Source organism: Nomascus leucogenys, chromosome 8 (assembly GCF_006542625.1).
Source record: "Nomascus leucogenys isolate Asia chromosome 8, Asia_NLE_v1, whole genome shotgun sequence".
Classification (NCBI taxonomy): Eukaryota; Metazoa; Chordata; class Mammalia; order Primates; family Hylobatidae; genus Nomascus; species Nomascus leucogenys.
Window position 1 is genome coordinate 53488776 of NC_044388.1, and position 24833 is coordinate 53513608.

At 44.5% G+C, this 24833-nt stretch overlaps 1 protein-coding gene across 2 annotated transcripts in view; it reads right to left on the reverse strand.

Annotated features, from left to right (window-relative positions):
- The window catches only part of LYRM4 (LYR motif containing 4), a 150690-nt gene that overhangs the window by 26945 nt on the left and 98912 nt on the right, over positions 1–24833 (reverse strand). The window contains exons 3-4 of one of the 2 annotated variants that reach the window (XM_030817260.1): positions 2907–2937; positions 242–1088 (exon numbers count right to left, since the gene is read on the reverse strand). The exons of the other annotated variant lie outside the window; for it this stretch is intronic. Of the exons in view, the coding sequence (XP_030673120.1) occupies positions 2932–2937 (6 nt within the window). The 3' untranslated portion in view covers positions 242–1088; positions 2907–2931. Of the gene's footprint in view, positions 1–241; positions 1089–2906; positions 2938–24833 lie in introns of those variants that run through there. 2 annotated transcript variants of the gene reach the window in all.

Consider the following 24833-nt stretch of genomic DNA (forward strand, 5'->3'; position numbering starts at 1 on the left):
TATTCATTTTAAGTGTACAGTTCTGTGGCATTAAGTACATTCACATTGTTGTACAACCATCAACAGCATCCTTCTCCAGAATCTTTCCATTTTCCTCCACTGAAACCCTGTAGCCATTAAACACTAACTCTCCATTCTCCCTCCTCTCCAGTCCTTGGCAACCCCAATTCTACTTTCTGTCTATAGGGGGACTCTAGGGACCCCCTATAAGTGGAATCATACAGCATTTGTTTCCGTTATGGCTTATTTCACTTAGGACAATGTCCTCAAGGTTCACCCTTGCTGTGGCATGTGGCGGAATTTCCTTACTTTTTAGGGCTGAGTAACATTCCATTGTATGGCTATACCACATTTTGTTCATCCAGGCATCTGTTGAGGGACACTGGCTGGCTGTTGTGAATAATACTGCTCTGAACATTGGTGAGCAAGTATCCTTTTGAGTCCCTGCTTTCAGTTCTCTGGGGTATATACTGAGAAATGGAATCACTAGATCATTTGGTCATTCTATTCAATACTTTTAAAACCAAATCAGTATTCTTCTAAGTGATAACTTGTCCCATTTCCTGCTGTCTTTTTGACTGGGGCTGGGTTGAGGGTGGAGAAGGGGGAAGGCAGGATAAGGTAGTACTTAAGAGCCTGGGGTTTGTCCCAAGACAAACCTGGTTTAAACACCTGCTCTGCCAATCACTGGCTTAGAAACCTTGGGTTTCACCTAAGCCTGTAGTCTCAGTTTCCTTACCTATAGAAAGGGATATTATCAATTTTACATAAATTAGATGGTATTTATAATGTCTTAGTACAACGCCTGGAACACAGCATTCAATTAATGGCTTCTAGTAATTGATTACTTTCATTTCAACAATCCCAGGTGTTGTCAAAGAAGGTGGCATTTACAAATGAGTCCCACAGGTCCTAGCCACAGTCTGTGCTAATGGCACGCTAAACCGCCCCAAGGAGCAATGCCTGTAGGAAGACTGGGTAGACTTCCTTCCTTTCCTGTGGCAGAGGGCTCTGCACAGAACAAACTCTGGTCTCTTCCCGATGTCTCTTAACAGCTTTATGGAGATATAATTCATACACCATCAAATCTATCCAATTAAAGTGTACAATTCAATGGTTTTTAGTATATTCACAGTTGTGCATCCATTAACACAATCAATTTTAGAGCATTTTCATTACCCCCAAGGAAACACTACTCATTAGTCACTTTTCAAATGTCCCATCCTCCCTAGCCCCTGGCAACCACTAACCCACTTTCTGTCTCTATGCATTCGCCTATTTTGGCCATTTCATAAAAACGAAATACAATACGTGACTTTTTGTGTCTGGCTTCTTTCCCATAGCATAATGTTCCCAAGGGCCATCCATGTTTGGTTTTACCACCAATAATACTTTCATTGTATGGCTATACCACATGTTGCTCATCCATTTATTATATGATGGCCATCTGGGTTGTTTCCACTTTTTGGCTATTGCTAATAAAGTTTCAATAAATATCTGCATATAAGTCTTTGTGTGGACATGTTTTCATTTCTCTTGAGTATACATGTAGGGGTGGGATTGCTGGATCATAGTACCTCTTCTTTTTAAGCCCCAACATAGAATTGTCGCTTCTAGGATCTGTCAAGAGATTCTCAGACAAGCAAAAACCAAACTCATGGAGTTGGCCCCACTCCTCCACTTAGTGAGAATTTACAAAGATGTTGAGATTTGTACTTTGTAATCTCACTGTATTGATACTGAACATCTTCTCAGAGCTCAGTTCCTCCTCACAGAGGAACTCTAGTGTCCTTTAAATAATGACTCTGCTGCCCGGCTAGTGATATGCCTCTATATGTCTACCTGTATTTAAAATCATTTCCCCGGAATGATGGAGATTTTAATATTCTGCATCTAATGTCATGTGACTCTATCTGAATAATTAAAACCACATACTTGATTGTTGCCCTATTCTCAAAGAAGACAAGATTCCTGCTCTTTTGTAGACATCTCCGCTCAGGTCACACACTGGAGTAAGAGTTGACAGACTTTGTCCTTGTAAGCTGCCTGTGGCCCACCACCCAAATTATCCTCATCTGAATGTATTTTTGAGGGAGGATATGGAGCATTCATCCTGCCATTTTTGCAAACCACAATAGCCAAGTCTTCTGACCCCTTTCCAGCGTGTTACTCATAGGCTTGAGGTGGTGCAGACTTAACTTTGCCTTTGGTCAAAACGTACTGGCTATGGTGGTGGCTCTACAAGTTGCAAAGAAAAATACAATGGTGCTGTCTTTCAGCAGGTCAAAAAGGATTCCAAAAAACTAATGGTAGATAAGGGGCACTGAGGAGGTTTCATGAAAGTAAATTTCATGATGACAAAAGAAGACATTTCTGCCAAGATTTTATATATAGAAGAAAAGATACTCAAAGTCCAGGTGTGGTAGCGCACACCTGTAATCCCAGCACTTTGGGAGGCCAAGGTGGACAGACTGCTTGAGCCTAGGAATTTGAGACCAGCCTGGGCAACAATGACAAAACCCTGTCTCTACAAACAATACAAAAATTAACTGGGCATGGTGGCACACCTCTGTAGTCCCAACTACTCGGGAGGCTGAGGTGGGAGGATCACCTGAGGCTGGGGAGGTCGAGGCTGCGGAGAGCCATAATCATGCCAACAGTACTTCAGCCTGGGCCAACAGAGTAAGACCCTGTCTCCAAAAAAAAAAAAAATAAAAAAATTGATAGTTTTTCTTAAAGAATTTTTATCAGTAGCCAGTACGAATAATGAGTGTTTTTTTTAATGAATGATTTCCAGACTAAGTCACAAGAAAACCTTATATACTATGACATCTGTATATTAAGGAATTCTAACATGCTCCCCACTGAAAACACAAGAAAATATCAAGATGCAATAGAAAACAAACCCGGTGGCAGACATGACTGTGGACTTTATGCCTGGGGGTAAAAAGAGAACAAAATAAAAGTTAAGAGTAACAGTTAACAGAAAGAATGAGTTCTTTGGGATTTCAAACAGAAGCAAGTGCTAGAGGTGTTTAAGACAGGTTAAAAGCTAGAAATGAGATTAATCCTTTAGACATAGACATTTTGCTCTTCACAATCAGGTTAATACTTTGAAGTCTTAAAGAAAGTCTTTCGAGCAATCAGAGGACTTCAAAGTGATTGTTACACATAAGCCTAAGAGAATTTGATCTCAAAAGAAGAATAATATTGATGTTCATTGAGTACCTACTATGTTCTAGGCACTTATGCTAGGTACTTTGTAGATGTAATTGAATGTCGTCCTTGTTAACATTCTCAGGAAAATAGGTTTTGACATCTCTGTGGTAGGGAGAAGAAGACAGGCCTGGAGAGCATAAGTAGCTTGTTCTGAATGACAATAGCTGGTGAGTGGCAGAGCAAAGTAGGCGCGCCAGCCCAGTGCCTCTGATCTTCCCAGGCACCGCTGCATCTCCACCTCGCTAACTGGAGAAATACCGGCAACTCTGGAAACATGGTGAGCATATCATATCCAGAACTCTGACCAACGAAGGCGCAGGCTTCATTCAAAGTTAGACAACAGAATATTAAGGTTCATTCATGCATGACACAGGTCACACTGTATTTACAAATACAAACTGGAGCAGGACACAGGAGTATCAGATAAAAGTTAATGTTTGGCTCGATTTAAAACAGTAGCACTTGACTGGTTTTCGACACTTTTGCTATGACCGTGTTTAATATTAACAAGATATTGTTAAATTAAGTTTAGCCTAAAGCTGCCTCTTTACATATTTTAAAGGTTTCTGTGTACACAGTGAACTGTACCCTAACTGGATGTGTACACAGACTATCATCTACTCTTGTGCTGATCACTGAGCTTTGGCTACAGGCAGCCAATTGTTCAAACTGTGCGCAAATAAGGCAAACAACCGAACTGTCGCCGATCTGGCTGTTTTAGCACCTCACTTCCATTTTCCGTACTTTCCTTTTTTTGCCTATAAATTTTCTTCCAGGCTGGGGCATGGTGGCTCATGCCTGTGACCCCAGCACTTTTTTCTTTTTTTTTTGAGACAGGGTCTCGCTCTGTTGCCCAGGCTGGGGGGCAGCGGTGTGATCACAGCTCACTGCAGCTTTGGCCTCCCAGGCTGAAGCGATCCTCCCACATAAGCCTCCGAAGTAGCTAGGACAAGCACACCACCAATTCCCAGGCTGAGGCAGGTGGATCACTCGTGTCCAGGAGTTCGAGACCAGCCTGGAAAACATGGTGAGACCCCGTCCCCACCAAAATACAAAAATTAGTGGGGCATGGTGGTGTGCCTGTCCCAGCTAATTGGGAGGCTTAGGTGGGAAGATCACTTAAGCCTGGGAGTCCCAGGCTGCAGTGAGCCGTGATCGCACCACTGCCTCCAAGCCTGGGCAACACAGTGAGACCCTGTCTCAAAAGAAAAAAAACCTTTCGCCACATGACTGTGCTGGAGCCTCTCTGAACCTATTCTGCTTCACAGGCTGCCTGATTTGCAAATTGTCATTTGCTCAGTGAAACTCGGTTAAATTTAATTTGTCTAAGGTTTTTCTTTTAACAATACTTAAAAAAAAAAAGCTTAACTAAAATTTGAAAAGATTGAAAAAATCTGTTTGGAGGAAGGAACATTTAAACCTGTAAATGAGCATTTCCCAAGTACATAAGGCTGTGGCACTGAAGGACACCAACACAAAGGTTTAGACAAACTATGATGTGCTCTCTGTACTTTACAAGTCAAAAGTGCTTAAGTGCATTACAGGTATTCACAGTGTGTGGCTGAGGATCCCGTTTCTAGAACACGGAGTTGGGCTCGGGAAAGTCAATTTGTGCTTCAACTTGATTTGCACTTGGGAACACGTGAGGCTTATCATTTCCTAGATTCTTAACCATTCAACAAAAGCATGTTAAAAATGTAACATACATGCTTAAAAATGGTTAAGAAGGTAAATTTTATGTTACGTGTATTTTGCCACTATGAAAAATAAAAGAGGTAACACGAACTGAAACCAAAACGTAGACCCTTTCCTTTTTCCTAGACTGTGAGTAGTACTGCCCTCCTGATGCCACTTCCACCTCCTAAATAACCAACCACATGGATTTAAAAGCCTTCCAACCTGTTTTTCAGGTGTCCAGTTCTACAAATATCCAAGCATTATTTCTCCCTGTAGAAATCAGACCAAGAGCCTCTGTGTGTGATCATGACTACCACTACCTTATGGTTAAAATTATTTGGACATTCAGCTTTTTAATCTAGTTTTCATGTTTGAAAAACTATACTTTCACAAAAGTTAAGCATTTATCACATTTGTGGAAATAAAAAAAAGATGGCGCTGTTAAGGGTACTGGCCCTTCATAGGAATAATGCAGATGGGAGAGATGGGGGTGGTATGACTCAGGGTCCTCATGCTCACATATTTTGTATTAAGAGGATGAGGTCGCAACAGTAATGTACACTGCCTTAGGTCACAGGACTGTAGCCTGATTTATCAATAACTCGCCCTCTGTCCTTGGCAATCACTCGGCTTCTCTGCGCATCAGTTTTCTCTTCTGTAAAGTGGAGAGCAGGCTGATTTCCCAGGTCCCTGCTGCAAAAGCCACTCAGGCTTCTATCATTCCACAGAAAGGAAGAACCTCTTCAATAGCCTGGGCAGGAACTTGTAAATACAGGATTTCTTCCGCCAGCTCACATGTCCACAGCAGCGGAACAGTACTGGTGTGGATGAAGGAACCTCATTATGCCAAAACGAATACTAACATCAAACATGACAGCTGGAAAAAGTTTAACTGATAATTTAGTAGACCCTTCATTTTACAGAGCAGGAAAGTAAAATCCCAAAAGGCCAAAGAGCATGACCAACGTCTCAACACTCACAGAGGTCAGAGCTGGAACGGATTCTAGAGTTTCTGAGGGAGGCTTTTCCAAACTTTTACCCCCCCACCAAACTGAACCGTGACCCTCACTACCACTGAGACATATGCATCAGGGTATAAAAAAGGTTAAGAGAAAAGGTTAAAGTTTCCAACGACTTGGTTTGGAGCTCAGCCTTTTTGTTTCCCAGAAGAAGAAACTGAGATCCAGAGAGGTTAAGACCAGGTCAAACTACAAACCAGAAGCAGAGCTGACCCACAAATGCACCTATTTACCCAGCACGAACCCATGCCACGATTGCTGAGGGTCTGTGACAGGCTGCCCTGTTTCTGTGCATGTGTGCGGGGGATGCAGGTACAGGTGATAAGGGAACTGGTGTGGCAGATGGTATTTTCCGATGCTTATCTTACAATGAATGGACCCTCCTCTACTGAGAGAAGGGGTCTGTCTTCTCTCTATGTGAACCTGGACAGGTCCTGTAACCTTGACAGTGGAGGTGACACTATACAACTCCTGAGGCTATGCCATAGAGACAATATGGCTTCTGTGTGGCTCTCTCTGCTGGGACTCTTGCCTTTGGAACCCAGCCGCCATGTTGTGAGGAAGCCCAGGTTACAGTGAGGCCATATGTGCTATGTTCTGGCTGACACCCTGGCCAGACTCCTGGCTCACAGCCAGCATCAACCTCCAGACAGCTAAGTAAAAGATGATTCCTGCCCCCAGCTTTCCAATCTTCCAGCTGAGGTTCAATCACTGTGGAGCAACACAAGTCCCCCTCACCATGCCCTGTCTGAATTCTTGACCTATAGAAGTGGGATGTGGCAATAAATGAAGATTGTTCTTTGAAGCCACTAATTTTTGGGGGATGATTTACTGTGCAGCAATAACTGATACGTAAGGTCCTTAAGTTACCAGCCATTGTTAGACTTCTTGATTTTCATTTCTACCATTCAACCATTCCCCACCCCCTTCTACTGTTTACAGTTAAAGGCCATGCACCTTTTCATTTTTTCCCCTTAAAACCTGAAACATGATTTTTTCCCTAATGACTTAGCCCTTGTATTAGGAGATGGTGTAAACCGACAACTCTTTGGGGCTCACGGCCATGCCCAGATTTGAAGAGCCCAGGATGCTTTCCCTACGCTGCCTCGTAACTTCAGTTTCTGCAATGCCTTTCCCTAAGGAGAGCGCAGCCATCCCCAGCTACGGACCCTTGGCCTGCTGGCCTCATGCAGATGTCTTCCAGGAGGCCGCATCACGGGCCGGTCCCCCGTGTTTTCAGTTTTCATCAGCACTCCTATATCCTTGCCCTATTCTGACTCCCCACGTGGCTGCATTCTGGATATGTTCTGTCCAGCCTCTCAGGAAGTTGGGATGCCACATGTATTGGTTCAGAGCTGGTGACAGATCAGTGATGCCACTTCATGTTCACAATGGCTCAGGGGTGATCCCGATAAGTGACATCTGTTAGTGCTCTAGGGCCTGTGGCCACATTGAGGAGGCCAAGCTCTGCACCATGAGTGGATCTTCTGTGTGAGTGGAGTCTGATGCCGTGTCAGCACACCACTGTCATTCAGGGTACAGTGGCCAATCTTACACAGGGGAACAAATTTGCCTTCTGGCTCCAGTGACTTACGGCAACCTCTGGGGCACAGTTTCACCACTGGGGATGGTCTTCAGGCCCATAACTGCGTGAGTCCATGCTTATACTTGGGCAAGTTTTACTAGCAACGTGAATAATTTCCTATTTCTTTAGTGTAATATATTGATGACTGTGATATAGACATCGGGAGGTTGACAGACACAACAACAGTACCTATTATAAAGACAAACTGAGTATTGTGTCCTTGGCCTTGAGATGTGGCTGGCACAGGCCTAAGCTCAGAGGGCCTCATAGTGCACAGAACTGGTTAAAAAAGTCAGGGGGAAGAAATCGGTTTCGTCATCTCTCTCCATCTTGTTTTCTCTGTCCTGCCAGAATTTTGAGGAGTGCTAAGGGTCTCTTCTGCAAGCCTCAAAAACACAAAGCAATACGGCTCTGATGGAGGCAAATTTTATAGCAGAAGAAGCTGAGTGCCAAAGGCTGCGGGAAGAAAAAATACCAGAGCAAGAATTAACAGCATGAGAAAGCATGCGGCCAGCAGATGGCGACAGAGGCCTTTGTGAGCCACTGGCTGCCTGGTTCTCAAGTGCTGGAAGGTAGCTCTTCACAGCTATTGTATAAGTGATTTATGTATTTGGATTCTGCTCAATGTTATATATGCATTACTGAATAAAACATTCACAGTGTATTTTCCACCAGCAGCTGAGCTCCAGTTCTAAGCTTCTGAGGTCTAATTCCCAAGGCTCAAAGGAGCCCCTGACATCAAATTGCTTTCCTCCCTGAATTCAGCCGCTTCATACTCCAGAAAAAGAAATGCTTAGAGAGGTGACAGCGATCTGATCTGATGTGGCCACAGAGTCAGAATGCTCACCAACTCTGTGAGGAAGCGCAAACGTCTGTCAGGTGGTTTCCTCAAAGCCAACTTGTGCAGGGCTTCCCCAGGCTCTGGCTGCTGTGGCCCGACTTCCTTCTGACGGCTGTGCCTTGCTCAGCTACCTGCACTGAGATACAGGCAAGTCTTGGGTGAGGGCTGGCCTCAGCTTGGACAAGAAAAAGAAGTGGCTTACGTGTAAGAAATATGTCAGGTGAGGCCAGGCACGGTGGCTCAAGCCTGTAATCCCAGCACTTTGGGAGGCCGAGGCAGGCGGATCACGAGGTCAGGAGATCGAGACCATCCTGGCTAACATGGTGAAACCCCGTCTCTACTAAAAATACAAAAAATTAGCCAGGTGTGGTGACAGGCGCCTGTAGTCCCAGCTACTTGGGAAGCTGAGGCAGGAGAATGGCGTGAACCCGGGAGGCAGAGCTTGCAGTGAGCCGAGATCACGCTACTGCACTCCAGCCTGGGTGACAGAGTGAGACTCCGTCTAGAAAAAAAAAAAAAAAAAAATGTCCGGTGTATTTTCCAAACTGGATATTTAATCAGTTAGCTACCCATGGTCCCAGGAGCTGGGAAATCACTTCGTTCCTGCCTAGGAGAAGGAGCTGTGTGTATCTGGGAGCTACAGTGCAGCGCTCACTCCCAGGCTGCCTGGCCTTCCCTGCAAACATCCGTAATCCCTTCCCGCAGATGTTTCCGCGAGGCCATCCTGGGTGACCTCTGAGGTCTCCTTTAGGTCTGTGTGCCGAGACGCTTTGACGTGACATAGGGAAGCAGGTGCAGGCCACAGAGTTTCTAGCAATGAGCCCAACGTGAGATTCAGTGTGATGGGGTGGCCCCCAGAGAAGGACACACTCCTCCCTGGGAACATATTTGAGAGGTAAAAGGGCAGGCCCCATCTCCAGGCCTGGGGCTGGAAGAGAGTTCCACAGAAAGCAGAGAACAACGGGCACATCCCTGTGGAAAACACCAACCTGGCATTTCAAACACACAATCCATGTGCTGGCATTCCGTCTTTAGTCACTAACAGGTCATATGAGTTGGAATCTGAGGCAAGCTTCTCCTGCTCCTTTCTCCCGTTCGCTCCCCACACTTGGTTTCTCTTTTAGAACAAAGGAGAGAAAATGCAGTTTTGGTGAGTGGAGGAGCCAGCAGCATCTACAGGCATTTCCATGTGGCGGGCGCGCGCCTGTGTAAGTGCCTTATCACCCTCACACTGTAAACAGTGCTGTGAAGTCGGCACTATTACTGTTCTCATTTTGCAGGAGAGGAAACTGAGGTTTATAAAGACTAATAAAACGTGCTTAATTTCACTTGGTTAATATGTGGTGCAGCAGGAACTAAACCCAGCGCCTGACTCCGAAGTCAATGCTCTTCATCACTATGAGGGCGAGGGCGAGGCTGTGGAATTTCTCTGCCACACCTAAGGCCCTCTACCCACCAAGTAATAAAAAAGCTTCATCAAAAGAGAAAGCAATAGGACCCCAGCCTTATGAGGGAAAAACATCACAGGAGAGAAGGCTGCCAGGGAGGAGAAAATAAAAATCATTTCCTATTTTCAATCCTCCTGCCTATTAATATGCAATGGTGGAAAACATCAGACAGGTCACCAATATGTCTTTAATATATGCCCACTTCATGTGGTCTTATTTACACCCACGGCTTCATCACCAATGCTCCAGTAATATTGACTGCTAGATGTGGGTTCCTAACTCAAGCCTGCAAACCAGCATATTCAGCCTTTAAATCCCCTCTAGAGTTCCTGCATTCCCCTCCATTCTCCTTGGCACTCTCTTCCCTCAGCCGTCAAATGATCTCTTGCTTGGATTAGGTTTCTGCCTGGACACTATGCCTCCACGATCAACTCTGCAATTAATTTTTCTCATGACTGCAATTCGTCTAGCATATATACATTCAATGAGATCGCTTCATTGCTCCAAATATTCTAACGCCACCTCACGGCACATGGTGCTTCCGGCACTGGATTCAGACCTGCCTGCCTCAGCACGGGCTGTGTCTCATCCACCACACATCACAAGCCTGTGAGTTCAGTGGCAGTTTAGTAGCATGTTTCCCTCATTCAGTCCTAGCAAATGAATGCCTGAGAACTAAATGAGTCGTGCAAGGTGCTGAGAAGTCCCTTATTGATGCCCTGTCCCTAAGGAGTAGAGACTAGACTCGACTTGGCGGGGGGTGGGTAAATAATGGGCCTGTGCTAGGTCTGTGTTTCCATCTTGCTTGCATGTTATCTTCCAAGGGGGGTATTGTTATCTTCATTTTTTTATTGGTGAAAAAACAGAAATGCCGATAAGTGAGATAGTATTACACTTTTGCGCAGTCCACAGAGCTGGAAAAGGGAGAGCCAGGATTTATACCCCCAGGCAGGACCTGGAATGCTTGTGAAACGCAGGCCCATTCCACAGCTGCCCTCCTTCCTTCTCAGCACAACCCCAATTTCCCCCTGAAGCGGGCCTCTTCCCAGCACAGCCCCCAGGCATCAATCTTGCTTGACTTAAGGCAGTTGTGCTGGGGTCCAGCTACATGTCCAGTGAACGGCTTAGGCATAACTGTATACCACAACTCTGGCCAATGTGGCTAGAGAAGGGGGTGCCTGGGCCTTCTGCAAAAGGGTTCTTTCCTCTCAAAAGAAGACAAGAGTCAGGCGCATTTCTATTTTTACTGTTGGACACTGCTAAGCTGGAGCCAGGAGGTCGGTCTGTGGGCAGACTCACTGTTATATAAAATAATTCTAATACATTCTCATACTAGGGATATAGAGAGAAAGTGAGAGACCATCAAAGATGGCCATTTTAGGTCAATTTACAGAAAAGCAGAAGAGCATGTGAGAACTCAGCACTGAGATGGATGGAATGATTTCCCCATCATCTATCCCCCCAGAGGCAGGGGTTTTTCCCAGTTGGGAGGCAAACCCCAGTGGCCGCTGGAAGCCGTTGGTACCAGGCCATTGGTATTACTTGAGTAGAACTGGGATTTATGTTTTCATGATGCTCCTAATTGGGTCACAGGTAAGCTTTGCTGTGATGTTTGTGTTTGAGCCCACAAAAAATTTTTAAAATAATTTAAACCTGTATTTATGTTTGATATGAGCTCATTTTGTTACCTTAACAAAACAAGGATGTGCTGGGATTTTCTTTTCTTTAACCGGTTTAATGGCTCCAGGAAGTAAACATGTGTAGTCATGGTCTAGCTGAAGTCACTGATGTCATATTTTAACCTAGATTTTGGGTTAAATAATGGATAACGTACCTAATTAGGCTACCAATAAACAATCCCTGCAGGATTTCACCTAAAATGCCAGTGACCAGAAGTAGATGGTGTCCTCTTTCTCTGAAAACTGGGGATCAATGTGAGGTTACAGTCGAAACCATGGGTTATCAATGTCCATAGAATATACTGACCCTAGGTAAGTAGAAAAAGTCCTTGAATTTGCTTAACCAAACTTTATATATGCTCATGTGACTACCTGTTTTATACATGGATTCCTTTTAATCTTTGAAGGAAGACAGGAAACAGGGACACTAAAATTCACATTCATAAAATATTTCCATGTAGAGACGTCCATCTTCCCTCGCTTCTCTCCCTACTGTCTAAAGTTGCTTTGTTACGAGGCCAAGTCAGACGTGGTCCACGGGGCGGGGGTGAATTAGGCCCTTCTGTCTCATCGCTCCTTCCTTTTTAATTTTCCCGAGGAAGTAACAGTATGGTACTTATTAAGCCAAATTTTCCTGGAAGCTCCAGGTCTCATTAATAGCTGCACTGATGAGAGATTACTGTTACACTTTTCTTTTGTAAATCGGTGGGCAACTGATTCTCTCCACATGGAGCGGGAAAACAATCTCTGTCTTCTTTTTACTTCCAGAACACACCAAGCTCTTTAGCATTCAGGGTCTCCGATAGTCCGTCCCTCCCCAGGCCACCGTCCCTCCCCAGGCCACCTGCCCTCCCCTACTCTCCCTTTACGTCATCTTACTCATCGCCAGGTCCCAGACTAAAGAGCTCTCGCTCACAGAAGACATCTGTGACTGGTGTCCCCGCCACCCTCCCAGCCCACCCTTTTGAACAGCACGTCTTGCAGCTGGTTGTGTTTTACCCACCCGCATGTTTGTTGGCTGAACATCGCCTCCCAGACCGTTTGAGGCACCGCGGAGTGGACGATGCAGACTTGGTCCCCACCCTCAGCAGTGGGTACCGAGTCTCTACCATCCACTACCCAGTGCCTCAATATTCACTGAAACATAAAAGCAGGAAGGAGAAGCAAAGGCCTTTATGAGCCTCACGGCTATCTGACATCCACAGATCAACAGGATATGCAGGACTTCCCGGTGCTGTGTGGGGAGAGTTAGAACTTGGAATTGCAATCCTGAGCTGGGCTGGGTATATGCCTTGAACAAGTCATGGCGCCTTCTAAATATTCTCAAGTGCAAAACATGGATGAGAAAATGAGAAAAGTTATAGACAATATTTTTTAATGAAAGAAAGAATTCATATTAGGTGAAAGGTAATGAGGTAATGACCTTTACACACACACACCTCTCTCTCTCTGCTTATAGTGACTGAGAAATCAGCTCTCCCCTAACTTTACCAACAATAATTCTTGAAGATGAGAGCCTCTTGTCTGCAATCATTTTCCATTTATAGTTATATGAAAGATATAATGAAATAACTGCTAATTAAATCTATAAATATACATATAAAAATTACCTTGTCATTTGCAGTGCGCTTCCAAGTATAAAATTAAACGTGGTTCTGAATTTTTCCCCTAGTACTCGTTTTCATTTCTTAATCGTCTAGAATAGCTCCTTTAATAAAATTTCATTTTTGACATGATGCTTGCTTCATATTTTAAAACTGTACTTTAAACCTGAAATTTCACATTGATTATTATATTTTTAGGATTGCAAAATCACACCATATTTCAGATAAATGATTGGATGAGTAATATTTAGCCAATTTCACTTTCTGTTGCAGGTACAGTCCTGAGTGTTCATTAATATTCAATGAAATTTCCATTAGTATGTGTGATATTTTCAGGTTTTCAAAAATAAGTGAAATAGGCACTAATGTGGTGATAACACTAAAATGAGGGCCTGAAAGAAGCCCCGATACGTGGGAAAAGCCTGCTAACAAAGACGCACTGCAACAGAAAGACCTCACAGGAGAGGCCCTTCAACCCCGGATAGGTATTTTACGGCATCAGCTCATTAATTCCTCCAGGTCCCCAGGACACAGATATCAAGGACGGTGTTGGGCTCATTATCTCAAACACTGAAACTGAGGCTAGGGAGATTTTCAATGGTTAACCAAGGTCAGACAGCATGTCGTAAAGCTGGGATTCAAACCTCCTTACATGTCTGCTTTCAAAGTCGTAGCTCAAACCACTGATCCTTACTGCTTCTCCAGAGAGACATTCTCCAACATACTCTAGGATTAGGGGAACATTAATCTGAAAATCTTGGTGTGTCTTCGGGGGGCGGGGGTGGGAAGAGGAACCCTGAAGTCCGTGATTACTGTGGAGATCAGGATATCAGAGGGCTTCTTATAAAGTTCTCATTGGAATAATAAAACTAAGAGGTAACAGAAAATCTGGACCAAATTATATACAAACTATTTAGATACATAAACATCAGATACACAATTCCACTCAAAAGCATGCCTGTCCACACATGGACACACATGCACAACAGGCAGGTGCAAGCCATTCCCAGAACACGTCGCCTTACTAGTTCCTCATGGTACTACGTTTGTTACACATCTGAATGATTTCCTACAAGCAAAACATCCATCACTTTAAAATAATGTTAAGAAACTCTAGGAGAAACGTAACAAAGGGCAAACGTCAAATGTTAAATCTTTATGCACAGAAGCAGATGAACACAGCAGCATGCCTCTGGCAGCCCCAAGTCCTCGCTGACATTCAGACAGTCACCCTTGTTTCAGGCTAAAGTAAAGCAGGGTATTAAGAGGCAGTAATGCACCGCAGCCCATCTGTCCTATAAAAGCTCAATATGTAAGCTTTGTAGAAGGCAGGTGATCATTTAACAGTGGTGAGTCAGGTGTACATTATTTTAAGCAACTACATTCTGGATCTTTATTCTCAAAGTTTCTAATGGCAAACGAATAAACAGAGAAACCAACCGTATCTGCCCTCCTTGCAATTTTTTCTTCTTTTGGAGTCTGATTCTCCCCTATTGCTGCACCTCCTTTCCTTCTCTATTTAACCAAGGCTGGGGACCTTAGGCCATCAGACCTAGGTTCAAGTCCCAGCTTGGCCATTTATTAGTTCTGTGACCATGGATACCCTGGTTTCAGGTACTTTCTATGAAAATGGGATATAATAATGATACCTCATAGGGAGGTGAGGTCTGAGGTATGCAAAATCCTGAGCACAGTGCCTGGTACACAGCAGACCCTCACTAATTGTTAGCTGTTAACATAATTATTCTTTCTTTGTGGTCTCTCCTTTGGCCACCTTGAAAAGCATCTGAGATAGCAAATGTGCACATGCTCTGTGAGCAGCAGAGTGCCATGCATTTACTAATTCTCAACCCAGCCTCCAGCTCTCCCCTGCAAGCGTGTAACCGCTGCATGCTCAGGCTCTGACCACTATCTTGAGTTTTAGAATTACAGCTGAAGCAATCTCTTGCGGCTTAGAGTCACTAAAATCAGAGTCCTCAATGTGTTCCTAAGGTTGGCTCCTGTTCCTGAGTTTGAGTTTGCTATTTCTGATGATACAGCCTTTATGAGAATGGTATAGCATTCTCTTCCATGTCTTCTTTTCTCCCTTCCTGACTTTTAATCTTAAATTCAAGTCCCTATCAGCTTATTTAATCAGTGTCTACACTAGTACTCTCATGGCATGGCTAGAGGTGACCTTTACTTATTTAACCTCTTACTCCAAATCTTCAGGGGCTCCAAAATGCCTTTTGTTTTTTTTTTTTTTTTTTTTTTTTTTTTTGCGACGGAGTGTCGCTCTGTCACTAGGCTGGATTGCAGTGGCACGATCTTGGCTCACTGCAACCTCCACCTCCCGCGTTCAAGGGATCCTCCTGCCTCAGCCTCTCGAGTAGCTGGGACTACAGACTCATGCCACCAAGCCCAGCTAATTTGTTGTATTTTTAGTAGAGATGGGTTTTCACCATGTTGGCCAGGATGGTCTCTATCTGTTGACCTCGTGATCCGCCTGCCTCGGCCTCCCACAGTGCTGGGATTACAGGCATGAGCCACCACACCCGGCCTCCAAAACGCCTTTTAAATAACTTCTGGTCTCCGCCTGGCCCATCTCCCTGTTCACTGGGTTTGCCCCCACTCCTTCACAGTTGTTGCCTCCAGGAAATCCTCTCTCCAGTCACACGTGCCAATTCCACCCATTTCTCGGTCCTTGAGCAAATGGCTCCTCTACCAGAAAATGCTTATCCTACCCTCAGTGGTATATGCTATCTCCTGTATCAATTCTCTGAGCATTTTATCAGGAGGCAGCATGCTCTAATGGAGAAGGGATGGGCTTTGAAATCAGAAAGGCTTGTTCTGAAATCCTGGCTCAATTTACTAGCTGCATGACTAGAGGCAGATTATTTATTCTCTGAACGTTTGATTCCTTATCTATAAAGTGGGATAATAATATCCACCTCACTGGATTACTGTCATAATTAAATTAAAAGTCCATAAATTATCAAATAGAGTCTTTAGGGCACAGAGGGAGGCTTAACAAATAGAAGATAATTTTTTCCTTGTTCTTTTCAACCGGTATTTTTCACGTTTTGCTTTCTGGGAGAATCACGTGTGCCCCCATTTTGTCTCCCTGGCTGGATGACAGGCTCCAGGAAAGCAGGATCTTTGTGGGATTCACTGCTGCATTGCTCACAGCATCTAGCAAGCTCCCAGACATGGGTGATTCACACATATTTGATGAATGAATAAAAGAATGATACCATATTCTTGTCAATATGTATCACTGGAACCACTAAGTATGGGAACTGGAAAGGAGCTTAGAGATAAATCGCTAACCCCATTTCATTCTATAGATGAGGAATAATGTGACGCGGAGAAGCTAAGCAGCTTGCCCATGTTAGCATGCCAGTGAGCAGCGGCAGACTCAGCTCTGTGCTTCTCCTGCCCTGCCAAGCTGCTTCCCTGATCAGCCACAGGCAGGTATGTGATGCCAAAAGCATTTCCTAGAAAAGTGGTACCTCCCTTACAACTCTGTCACTTGGGGAAACACCCACAAACAATAAACAATACACATGTACTATCTCCAGTGCCGGCATGACGTACTAGATTAAATAGGGAACGAGAGCTGGCTTTTAATAATCTGCCATCCTTCTAATATTTTTTTAAAAAGTATACCCCGCCGTATCTTCTTTGGTGAAAATGTCCAGTCAGAAGGCGTGGCTGGCGGAGGCAAACGGAGAAGTGAGGCAGCCCCAGCTGCGTGTCTGTCTCTGGCCTGGCTGTTTCCCTCTGGTCTACACGCTTCTTCCCACAGCCCCATTACAAAGGTCTGCTTTACTCAGTGCCTGAGCTGATGCCTAGCTACTCTCATAACCAGCTAAGCTAACGTGCTCATGGGAACTGTTTCCAGGGGACGGGACTGCATGTTTCTGGGGAAAGCCTTCCTCTTGGGCCTCCTCTGTTGTTGGCTGGTAGGAATTCCAGGCTAGCTCATGGGGCGAATGGAAACACGCAGCAGACGGCAACTCTTTAACCACTGCCCTGTGCTGACAAACTTGCTGCCAGATGAGAAAGGCATAAAGGGTGGCTTATGTAATGACAGGATTTACAATTTTATTTATGTGACAACTAGTACTATATCCTAAGTAGCATACTTAAGGCCGCTGGGCTTGCAGGTTCCTTAAATGAAGGCAGTACGTACCTAATTCTGCCTCTGTGTCCCATGACTGTCACAATACACTACGCTGTCAGTTTTGTTTCTGTTGAACCATTGGTAATCTTCTTATTATTTTTATTTGTGTGAGAGAGGGTCTTGTTCTGTCGTTCAGGCTGGAGTGCAGTCATATGATCTCAGCTCTGCCTCCACCTCCTGGGTTCAAGCAGTTCTCGTGCCTCAGCCTCCTGAGTAGCTGGGATTACAAGTGTGGCTAATTACACGCCTGGCTAATTTTTGTATTTTAGTAGAGATGGTGTTTTGCCATGGTGGCCAGGTTGCTCTCAAACTCTTGACCTCAAGTGACCCGCCGACCTCAGCCTCCAAAATTGCTGGGATTACAAGTGTGAACCACCGCCCTTGGTAATCTTAAACACAACTAAGACACCAGGTCATAATGCAGCAAGTCTCTTGTGCCTGCCCAGCTGGGCGGAGAGAAGCTGGACATCTGGAAACTTACTTGATGAAGTGCTGCTGCTTGGTGTGACCAGGGGCAACTCACAGAACCTTCCAGAGCCTCAGTTTCCTCTTTTGTAAAAGAGGCAATCACCAGTACCTCCTGACGAGTAAAGCCATGTGAAATACACATGGACACTCTTGGAAAACCTGTGGTTTTCAACAGTGGTGCTCAACAAAATCATCTCTGTAAGTCTTCAAAAATACATCCTGATGTGTAGTCAGAACTGGCAACCACCGTTGTATGGTGCTCGACACATATAAGTAATTACTGATATATTGAGGGCTGTTCATGAACACTCAAATGAAATGACCATATATGCTGTGAATACAGACAGATACAGTGAAAGACTCTAATAATTTTAAAACAGCAAAGCAAACAGAGAGCCCATCCCTTAGAAGTTGAACATCCCAGATAAAAATGTTAAATTGTAGCAATAAACCCTGAAACGCCCTAAATAGGGACATATGGAATGCTCTGCTTGTAAACTGCTGGCTCTTCCCTACATCTAGTAAAGAAAATTACCTGCTAAATGTTATCATAAATGCTATGGAAACATTTTTTTACCTAAGTTATAGAGTCAACCAAGAAAAAAACCCTATAAATTAGATATTCTAAATCTTTAAGCCACTAATTTTAATCAGTATCAGTCTGGAGGTTTTAAATGACTTTCTCCTGAACCTTGCCACCCCATCAAGTAATTATCAGAAACATTTATTTCATTCCATATATTCAATCTTACAAGTTCATAAAATATTAGCCTATTAAGTTAACATAAAAATGTAATGCAGTGGAATGAAACAGCAGAAGGAATCTCATATAACACCTGCAAACTGGGTCTATAGGAGGTTGATTTTTAATATTTCACTGACCACCGCTATTCCCCCATCTCCAGCTCCCAAGCCCCAGGGTGGGTGAGAAAGGAGGTTGCAAAGGGGATCACGTGCTGGACAGAGTGGCATGCAGGATCTACGATCACACAGGACACAGACGGAAACATCAGAAGACAACCCAACACCTCATACAGATTAAAAAGAAAGGCGGATTCGGCCGGGCGCGGTGGCTTACGCCTATAATCCCAGGACTTTGGGAGGCCGAGGCGGGCAGATCATGAGGTCAGGATATCAAGACCATCCTGGCGAACACTATGAAACCCTGTCTCTACTAAAAATACAAAAAAAAATTAGCCGGGCGTGGTGGCACGCGCCTGTAGTCCCAGCAACTTGGGAGGCTGAGGCAGGAGAATGGCATGAACCCGGGAAGTGGAGCTTGCAGTGAGCCGAGATCGTGCCACTGCACTCCAGCCTGGGCGACAGAGCGAGACTCTGTCTCAAAAAAAAAACAAAAAACAGAAAGGCGGATTCACAAAGGTGCAGTAACTTAACCCAAATTACACAGTGTTAGAGGGGGGCATCAGGGTTCAGGTCTCCTCACCCCAGGCCTGGGACTTTTAATAAACAATGGCATTCTAACAGGATGGGATGGATAGATGGAGCAAGATTGACACAGAAGCACTGCTTCTTTTCTGTACAGAATTACTGAGTCCCCTACCCTGCCTACTGTGAGACCGATCTTTTATTATTATTATTTTTTTGAGATAGAGTCTTGCTCTGTTGCCCAGGCTGGAGTGCAGTGGTGTGATCTTGGTTCAATGCAAACTCTGCCTCCCAGGTTCAAGCAATTCTACTGCTTCAGCCTCCTGAGTAGCTAGGATTACAGGCATGTGCCACCACGCCTGGATAATTTTTGTACTTTTAGTAGAGATGGGGTTTCACCATGTTGGCCAGGCTGGTCTTGAACTCCTGGCCTCAAGTGATCTGCCTGCCTTGGCCTCCCAATGTGTTGGGGTTACAGGTGTGAGCCGCTAAGCCCGGCTAGATGGATTACTAATAAATACTACTACAGAAACATAGGACAGTTTTCAGAGTCCGTCTTTACTAGGCTACTAGGCAATTCCTCAGCCACTGAGATCATTTACACAGAAGGAAATTACTGATGCTGGTAAATTCCGTCATTTTTCAGAAACCACAGGGTTTCACCGGCTGTGGGTGTTGGGAAGGCTGGGGAGTCATGCCAACATTTATGTATCTTTGAAGGATGATACGTTGCTGTACCAGCATGTCAGGGAACCAGCCTACCAGAAAACCAGGATTCTCACACTGGTCCTGCCATTATTCTGTTGTAAAGTCTTGGGCCTGTTTTTCTTGGCAGCAAAACGTATGGATAGCCTCTCCCAGCTACTTTGAAGGCTCACATGTTAATGTACAGAGGAGTACTTAGGAAAGTTTAAGGCATTAAGTAAAGCAAAGGAAAAAACAAAGGTCTTTGGTATGTTACACCTCTTGGAATTGTGTATGTTCCAAAGTATTATACATGATCCCTGTGAAATACACATTAGTTGTCTCCTATGGCTAAGGACAACAGGCAGAGAGAAACGTCTTGAGATATGTTTGGAGGCAGGCTGGGCAAACCCAGTGTTCTCATTTCATACACAGTTCTCCAGAGGAAACACACAGATTTATAATCTGTTATTCAACAGTCATTTTTTCAATAGGATGGTATCACCTGTCTTCTGGAGTGTTTGCCAAAATAGGAGGCAAAGAGATAGAATGAATAACCCTTATCAAATCCAGGATAATGAAACGAAGTTAGCTCTGAAGAGGAAGACTGTGCTCCAAAGATACAGCCTAAGCTCAACATGCCAGGCAGCCGTTCATGAAGCTGAGGCTCACAGCCCCTTTTTCTGCAGACTGGCCAAGAGGCGGCTCCTTCCAGCAAGGCACTGTGCTTCAGTTGGAGACCCCCTGGGACCTAGGAGAGGTGCTGGGACCACACGTGCCTGCTAGTGGTCCAGGTCTTTGGAGGGGCTGGGGCAGGAACCCATGGTATGTATGTGTGCAAGAGTGTGCCTGTACATTTGCTATGCTGGACTCATCACAGCATTCCAGAACACAGTGGCAGCCAATCCACTGGTAGCAGAAAGAATAAGGTGGGGGCAGAAGCCAGGATAGAGGGGCAAAGAAATAAAAAGCAAAGCAATGGTGCACGTGTGGAATGGCTGGAGCTGCCCGTCCATCTTGAAGGACTTCCAGTCTGGGTGGGTGACCTGTGGAGGCTCCTTGCTGAGCTGCCTCATGCTCTAGATGGCATTAGAATAATGCCCTGTCTCAGATTTGTTTTATGCAACTGAAATCCAGATCTCCTATAATCTGTTTTGCGCTACAACCAGAAACAGAAACGGAAACACCCAGCTCTTCTTCAGGGAGGGATGGTGATGGGGAAGATGGATAGGAGAGTACGGGTGAGAATCTGTACTGCAAGGCAGTCCTGACTTCCCAGGGGCAGCTCTGCAGCTGCTCATGAACCTGCAAAGCTTTCAAATCACAACAGACACAATGTGAATGTCACAAGATCTCCCCTGAAGCTCTCGCTTTAGCCCAATTCCATCTTTTTAAGAGAAAAATAAACACACACCCCTCTGGCCTTTTGAGTTTTTCCTGGTAAATAAGAATAAAGCAATGCTAAGCCCACTTTCCAGAATCTCTCCCTTCAAGTCAGATAAACAGCACTGAGCTACAAGGTCAGTGAGTTAGTGAACCTAGCAAAAGAAAGAAGAAAGCATTCTTCTGTTCTCTTACAATCACATGAATATTTGCTCCTTTATAAGAGTTACTAAGTGAAAGCACTCAATGTGAAAAAGTATTTTCCCTAGATCATCAGGAATAACCTAGCGTGGCAAAAGTTACCATTTAATGCCTACATTTTATGACACATAATTTCACTTAAAAACAAACATGTAAATAAATAAGGACTTAGGTTATCTGCGATGGACTATGATGCAGTACTCTGATAATTGGTAGGTTATTGCCAGGTTCGGATTGTAGTTTCTTTGTGAAGGAAGATCCACAGCAATTATTTCTCATACAATTAGATATTCACAACCAGTGAACATAATGAAATGTTCTTTGCATGAGCCGTGCAAACAGGAAGTACCTAAACAGTATCTAAAACTAAAAAAAAAAAGAAGACTGAAATCTTATTATTTTCAACAGTATGCCTTAACGACAGAAGGAATCATGTAGGTTACTTTAAAACAGAAACAACAGAGAATTCCCAGAGGTGGTATTTGGGAGTGAGATTTGATTTTTATTTTACCTGGCTTAATAATGAAACACGAAAGGTGGCTCCCAGTTTCTCCGAGATCAACATATTAGTCCATTTAAAGAAATGCCACAAGAGGCTGTTCCTACTTTTCTTTAGAAGACAGATTTCGTTTGTTCTTGCTTAAAATTGAATATATCTCTCAATTTTAACAGTGCCTGAGCCAGAGTAGGGTAACATGAATTGGATTTTAATCAAGCCTGTAGGCACAGACTGCAGTGAGAACACCCCAGCCGGCCAGCAGCCGCCTCTGCACTGTTGGCAGGCCCTGCTGCCATCCAGGAGGTCTAATAAAAAGAGGATGCAGGATTTGACAGGGGTGCTGGCCCGAAACGCCAAGACAACAACAACAACACAAACCACACACTCTGTTTGCTATGGGGACAGGATCAGAGAGAAGGAAAAAAAGAACAAAAGAAAAAAAGGAAGAAAAATAGCCCCTACCACCCAAATTTATAATGTATATGTCTGTGTCTGTGTGTACATTTATGCATGCATATACACATGTGTCTTCATATAGATCTATACCGATATAAGAGTAATTGAGCAGTGGTTCAAAGTATCTCAAGAAGCATAAACAAACAGGAACAGAAAAACCTTGGGCAAGTATTCTTGGCAATAAAAATTTATACTGAATGCATTGTCACAAGCCAGGATTAATGATAATATTCTTTTCCAAAGCCCTTGCCACACACAGAGTGAGATAAACTGGCTATGGCAGGTTTATTTCTCTGGTCTGCACGTTTTTGTTTTTTTTTTTTTTTTTAAAAGACAGGGTCTTGCTTTGTCACACAGGCTGGAGTGCAGTGGTGCAATAATAGCTTTCTGCAGCCTCAAACTCTTGGGCTCAAGCGATTCTCCCACTTCAGCCTCCCAAGTAGCTGGGACTACAGGCATGCACCACCATGTCTGACTAATGTTTTACTTTTTTGTAGAGGGTCCCACTATGTTGCCCAGGCTGGTCTCAAACTCCTGGCCTCAAGCAATCCTTCCACCTTGGCCTCCCAAAGTGTTGGGATTAGAGGTGTGAGCCACCATGCCTGGTCAAGTCTGCAGCTCTTGAGGTCATGTCTGTCAAGCAGAAATCTAGAGTGGTAGCCATTGCCTCTGCCAGGCTGGAAGAGGGTCAAATCTGGAAGAAACAAAGATTTCTAGGGGCAACTTCCCTTGCAGTTTGAGAGGGAGTATTTTAAAGGTTCATAATTTTACTGAAATGTAGGTGAGAAGGCAACCTTGGCCCCCTCATCATGCAGGCAGGTTCTGAAGGTGGACCTTGGCTGGGCCACATGAGGGAGGTGGGATCAGGGAAATTCTAATGCCACTGCGTGCTGAAGTCATGGATTTCAGGGAAAGGCATGATCAGATCTGTGTCTGGGAGAAAGCTGGGCTGGAGGGGGCCAGAATGACAGCAGCGATTGTACTCTTCCAAAAGAACTGTATACTAGGCAGGTAGGATGGTCCCCATGGGGTCCTGGCAGCGGGGTGGGCCCCAGACACGTATGTGGGTGTTATCCCCACTCAGGAGAAGATGAAGATGAGTAGAAGACAGGGCCAGATTATGCAATGCTGGGACAAGAGGACAAGCCTAGAAGGGGCCACGGAGGGGACTGAGCCATGGTGAGAGGGAAGCCAGGAGAGAGGGGTGTTTCAAAAACCAGTGCAGCAGGATTTTCCAGAGAAACTGGTCAAGGCATTATCAGAAGCTGAGAGTGATCATGCAGAAGAAGGGATGGAAAGGACTTATTTTAATTTATTCATTGTATTTACAACAAAGAGGCCACTGGTGACCCTGGTGAGAGTGGCTTTTGAACAAAAGTATTTTTAGCGTCCTTTACCACCTACATGGCTACTATCCAAGCCCATCTCAAGCTCTCTCCAGAGAAAACCTGTCCTCTAGCCTCCCACAGGGCGAGCACACCTTAGGTCTTGGGTCTTCCAATCTTGACATTCTGTTCAAGACCTTTCCTTACAATTCATACCTATCTTTTACAATCTACCTCGAATCACATTCTGGGAAGTTTTATGGGACTTCCTCAGTTCACAGTTCTTGATACTTCCTTTAACCTCAAAAAGCATATGAACATTGACTTTGGCTTACATCAAACACAGCTCTGCCCTCTTGACACACAGGCACTGGCTTAGAATCTGCTTTAATTTCCCACATCCTCATCTCCCCTCGTCTATGCCTTTCTCATTTGAAGCCATCACTTTTTCCTGGGATGTTTTTCTTCCATTTTAGTTTGTTGCTTCCTGAAATCCCTTCTCTTTTTAAAACTTCAGCTTACGGCTGATCTTTTCAATGCAGAAGCAGTTCGAGGACCACCCATCCGGAAGTGAGGTCTTAATTCTCTGGACTCCATTAGCTTGGTGACTGCTATTTGTGTAACTCATAATAGTAAATGGCCCTTTTCTTCAGCTGTGTCTATTTGTGTGTGTATCATTCCCTTCTTCCCAGTGGATGCTAAGCTCCTGGAGTAGTAGCAAACTGGTAGAATCTCAGAGTTTGGTAAACCTGGGTTCAACTCCCTTGGATTGGTTACTAGCCTCTGGGACCCTCCACATGCTCAGCTGAGAAGTGGAGAGCAGAAGGCTGACGCATCATGCATCAGGTATGGGTCTCAACCCAAGAGATATGGTTTGGCTGTTTCCCCACCCAAATCTCATCTTGAACTGTAGCTCCCATAATTCCCACGTGTGGTGGGAGGGACCTGGTGAGAGGTAATTGAATCATGGGGGCGGGTCTTTTCCGTGCTGTTCCTGTGATAGTGACTAAGTCTCACAAAATCCGATATTTTTATAATATCAGATTTAAAGGATATTAAAGGACTGAGTATCACCAAGGCTTTTTTTTAGAGGAGTTCCCCTGCACATGCTCTCTTGCCTGCTGCCACGTGAGATGTGCCTTTGTTCCTTCTTTGCCTTCTGCCATGATTGTGAGACTCCCCCAGCAATGTGGA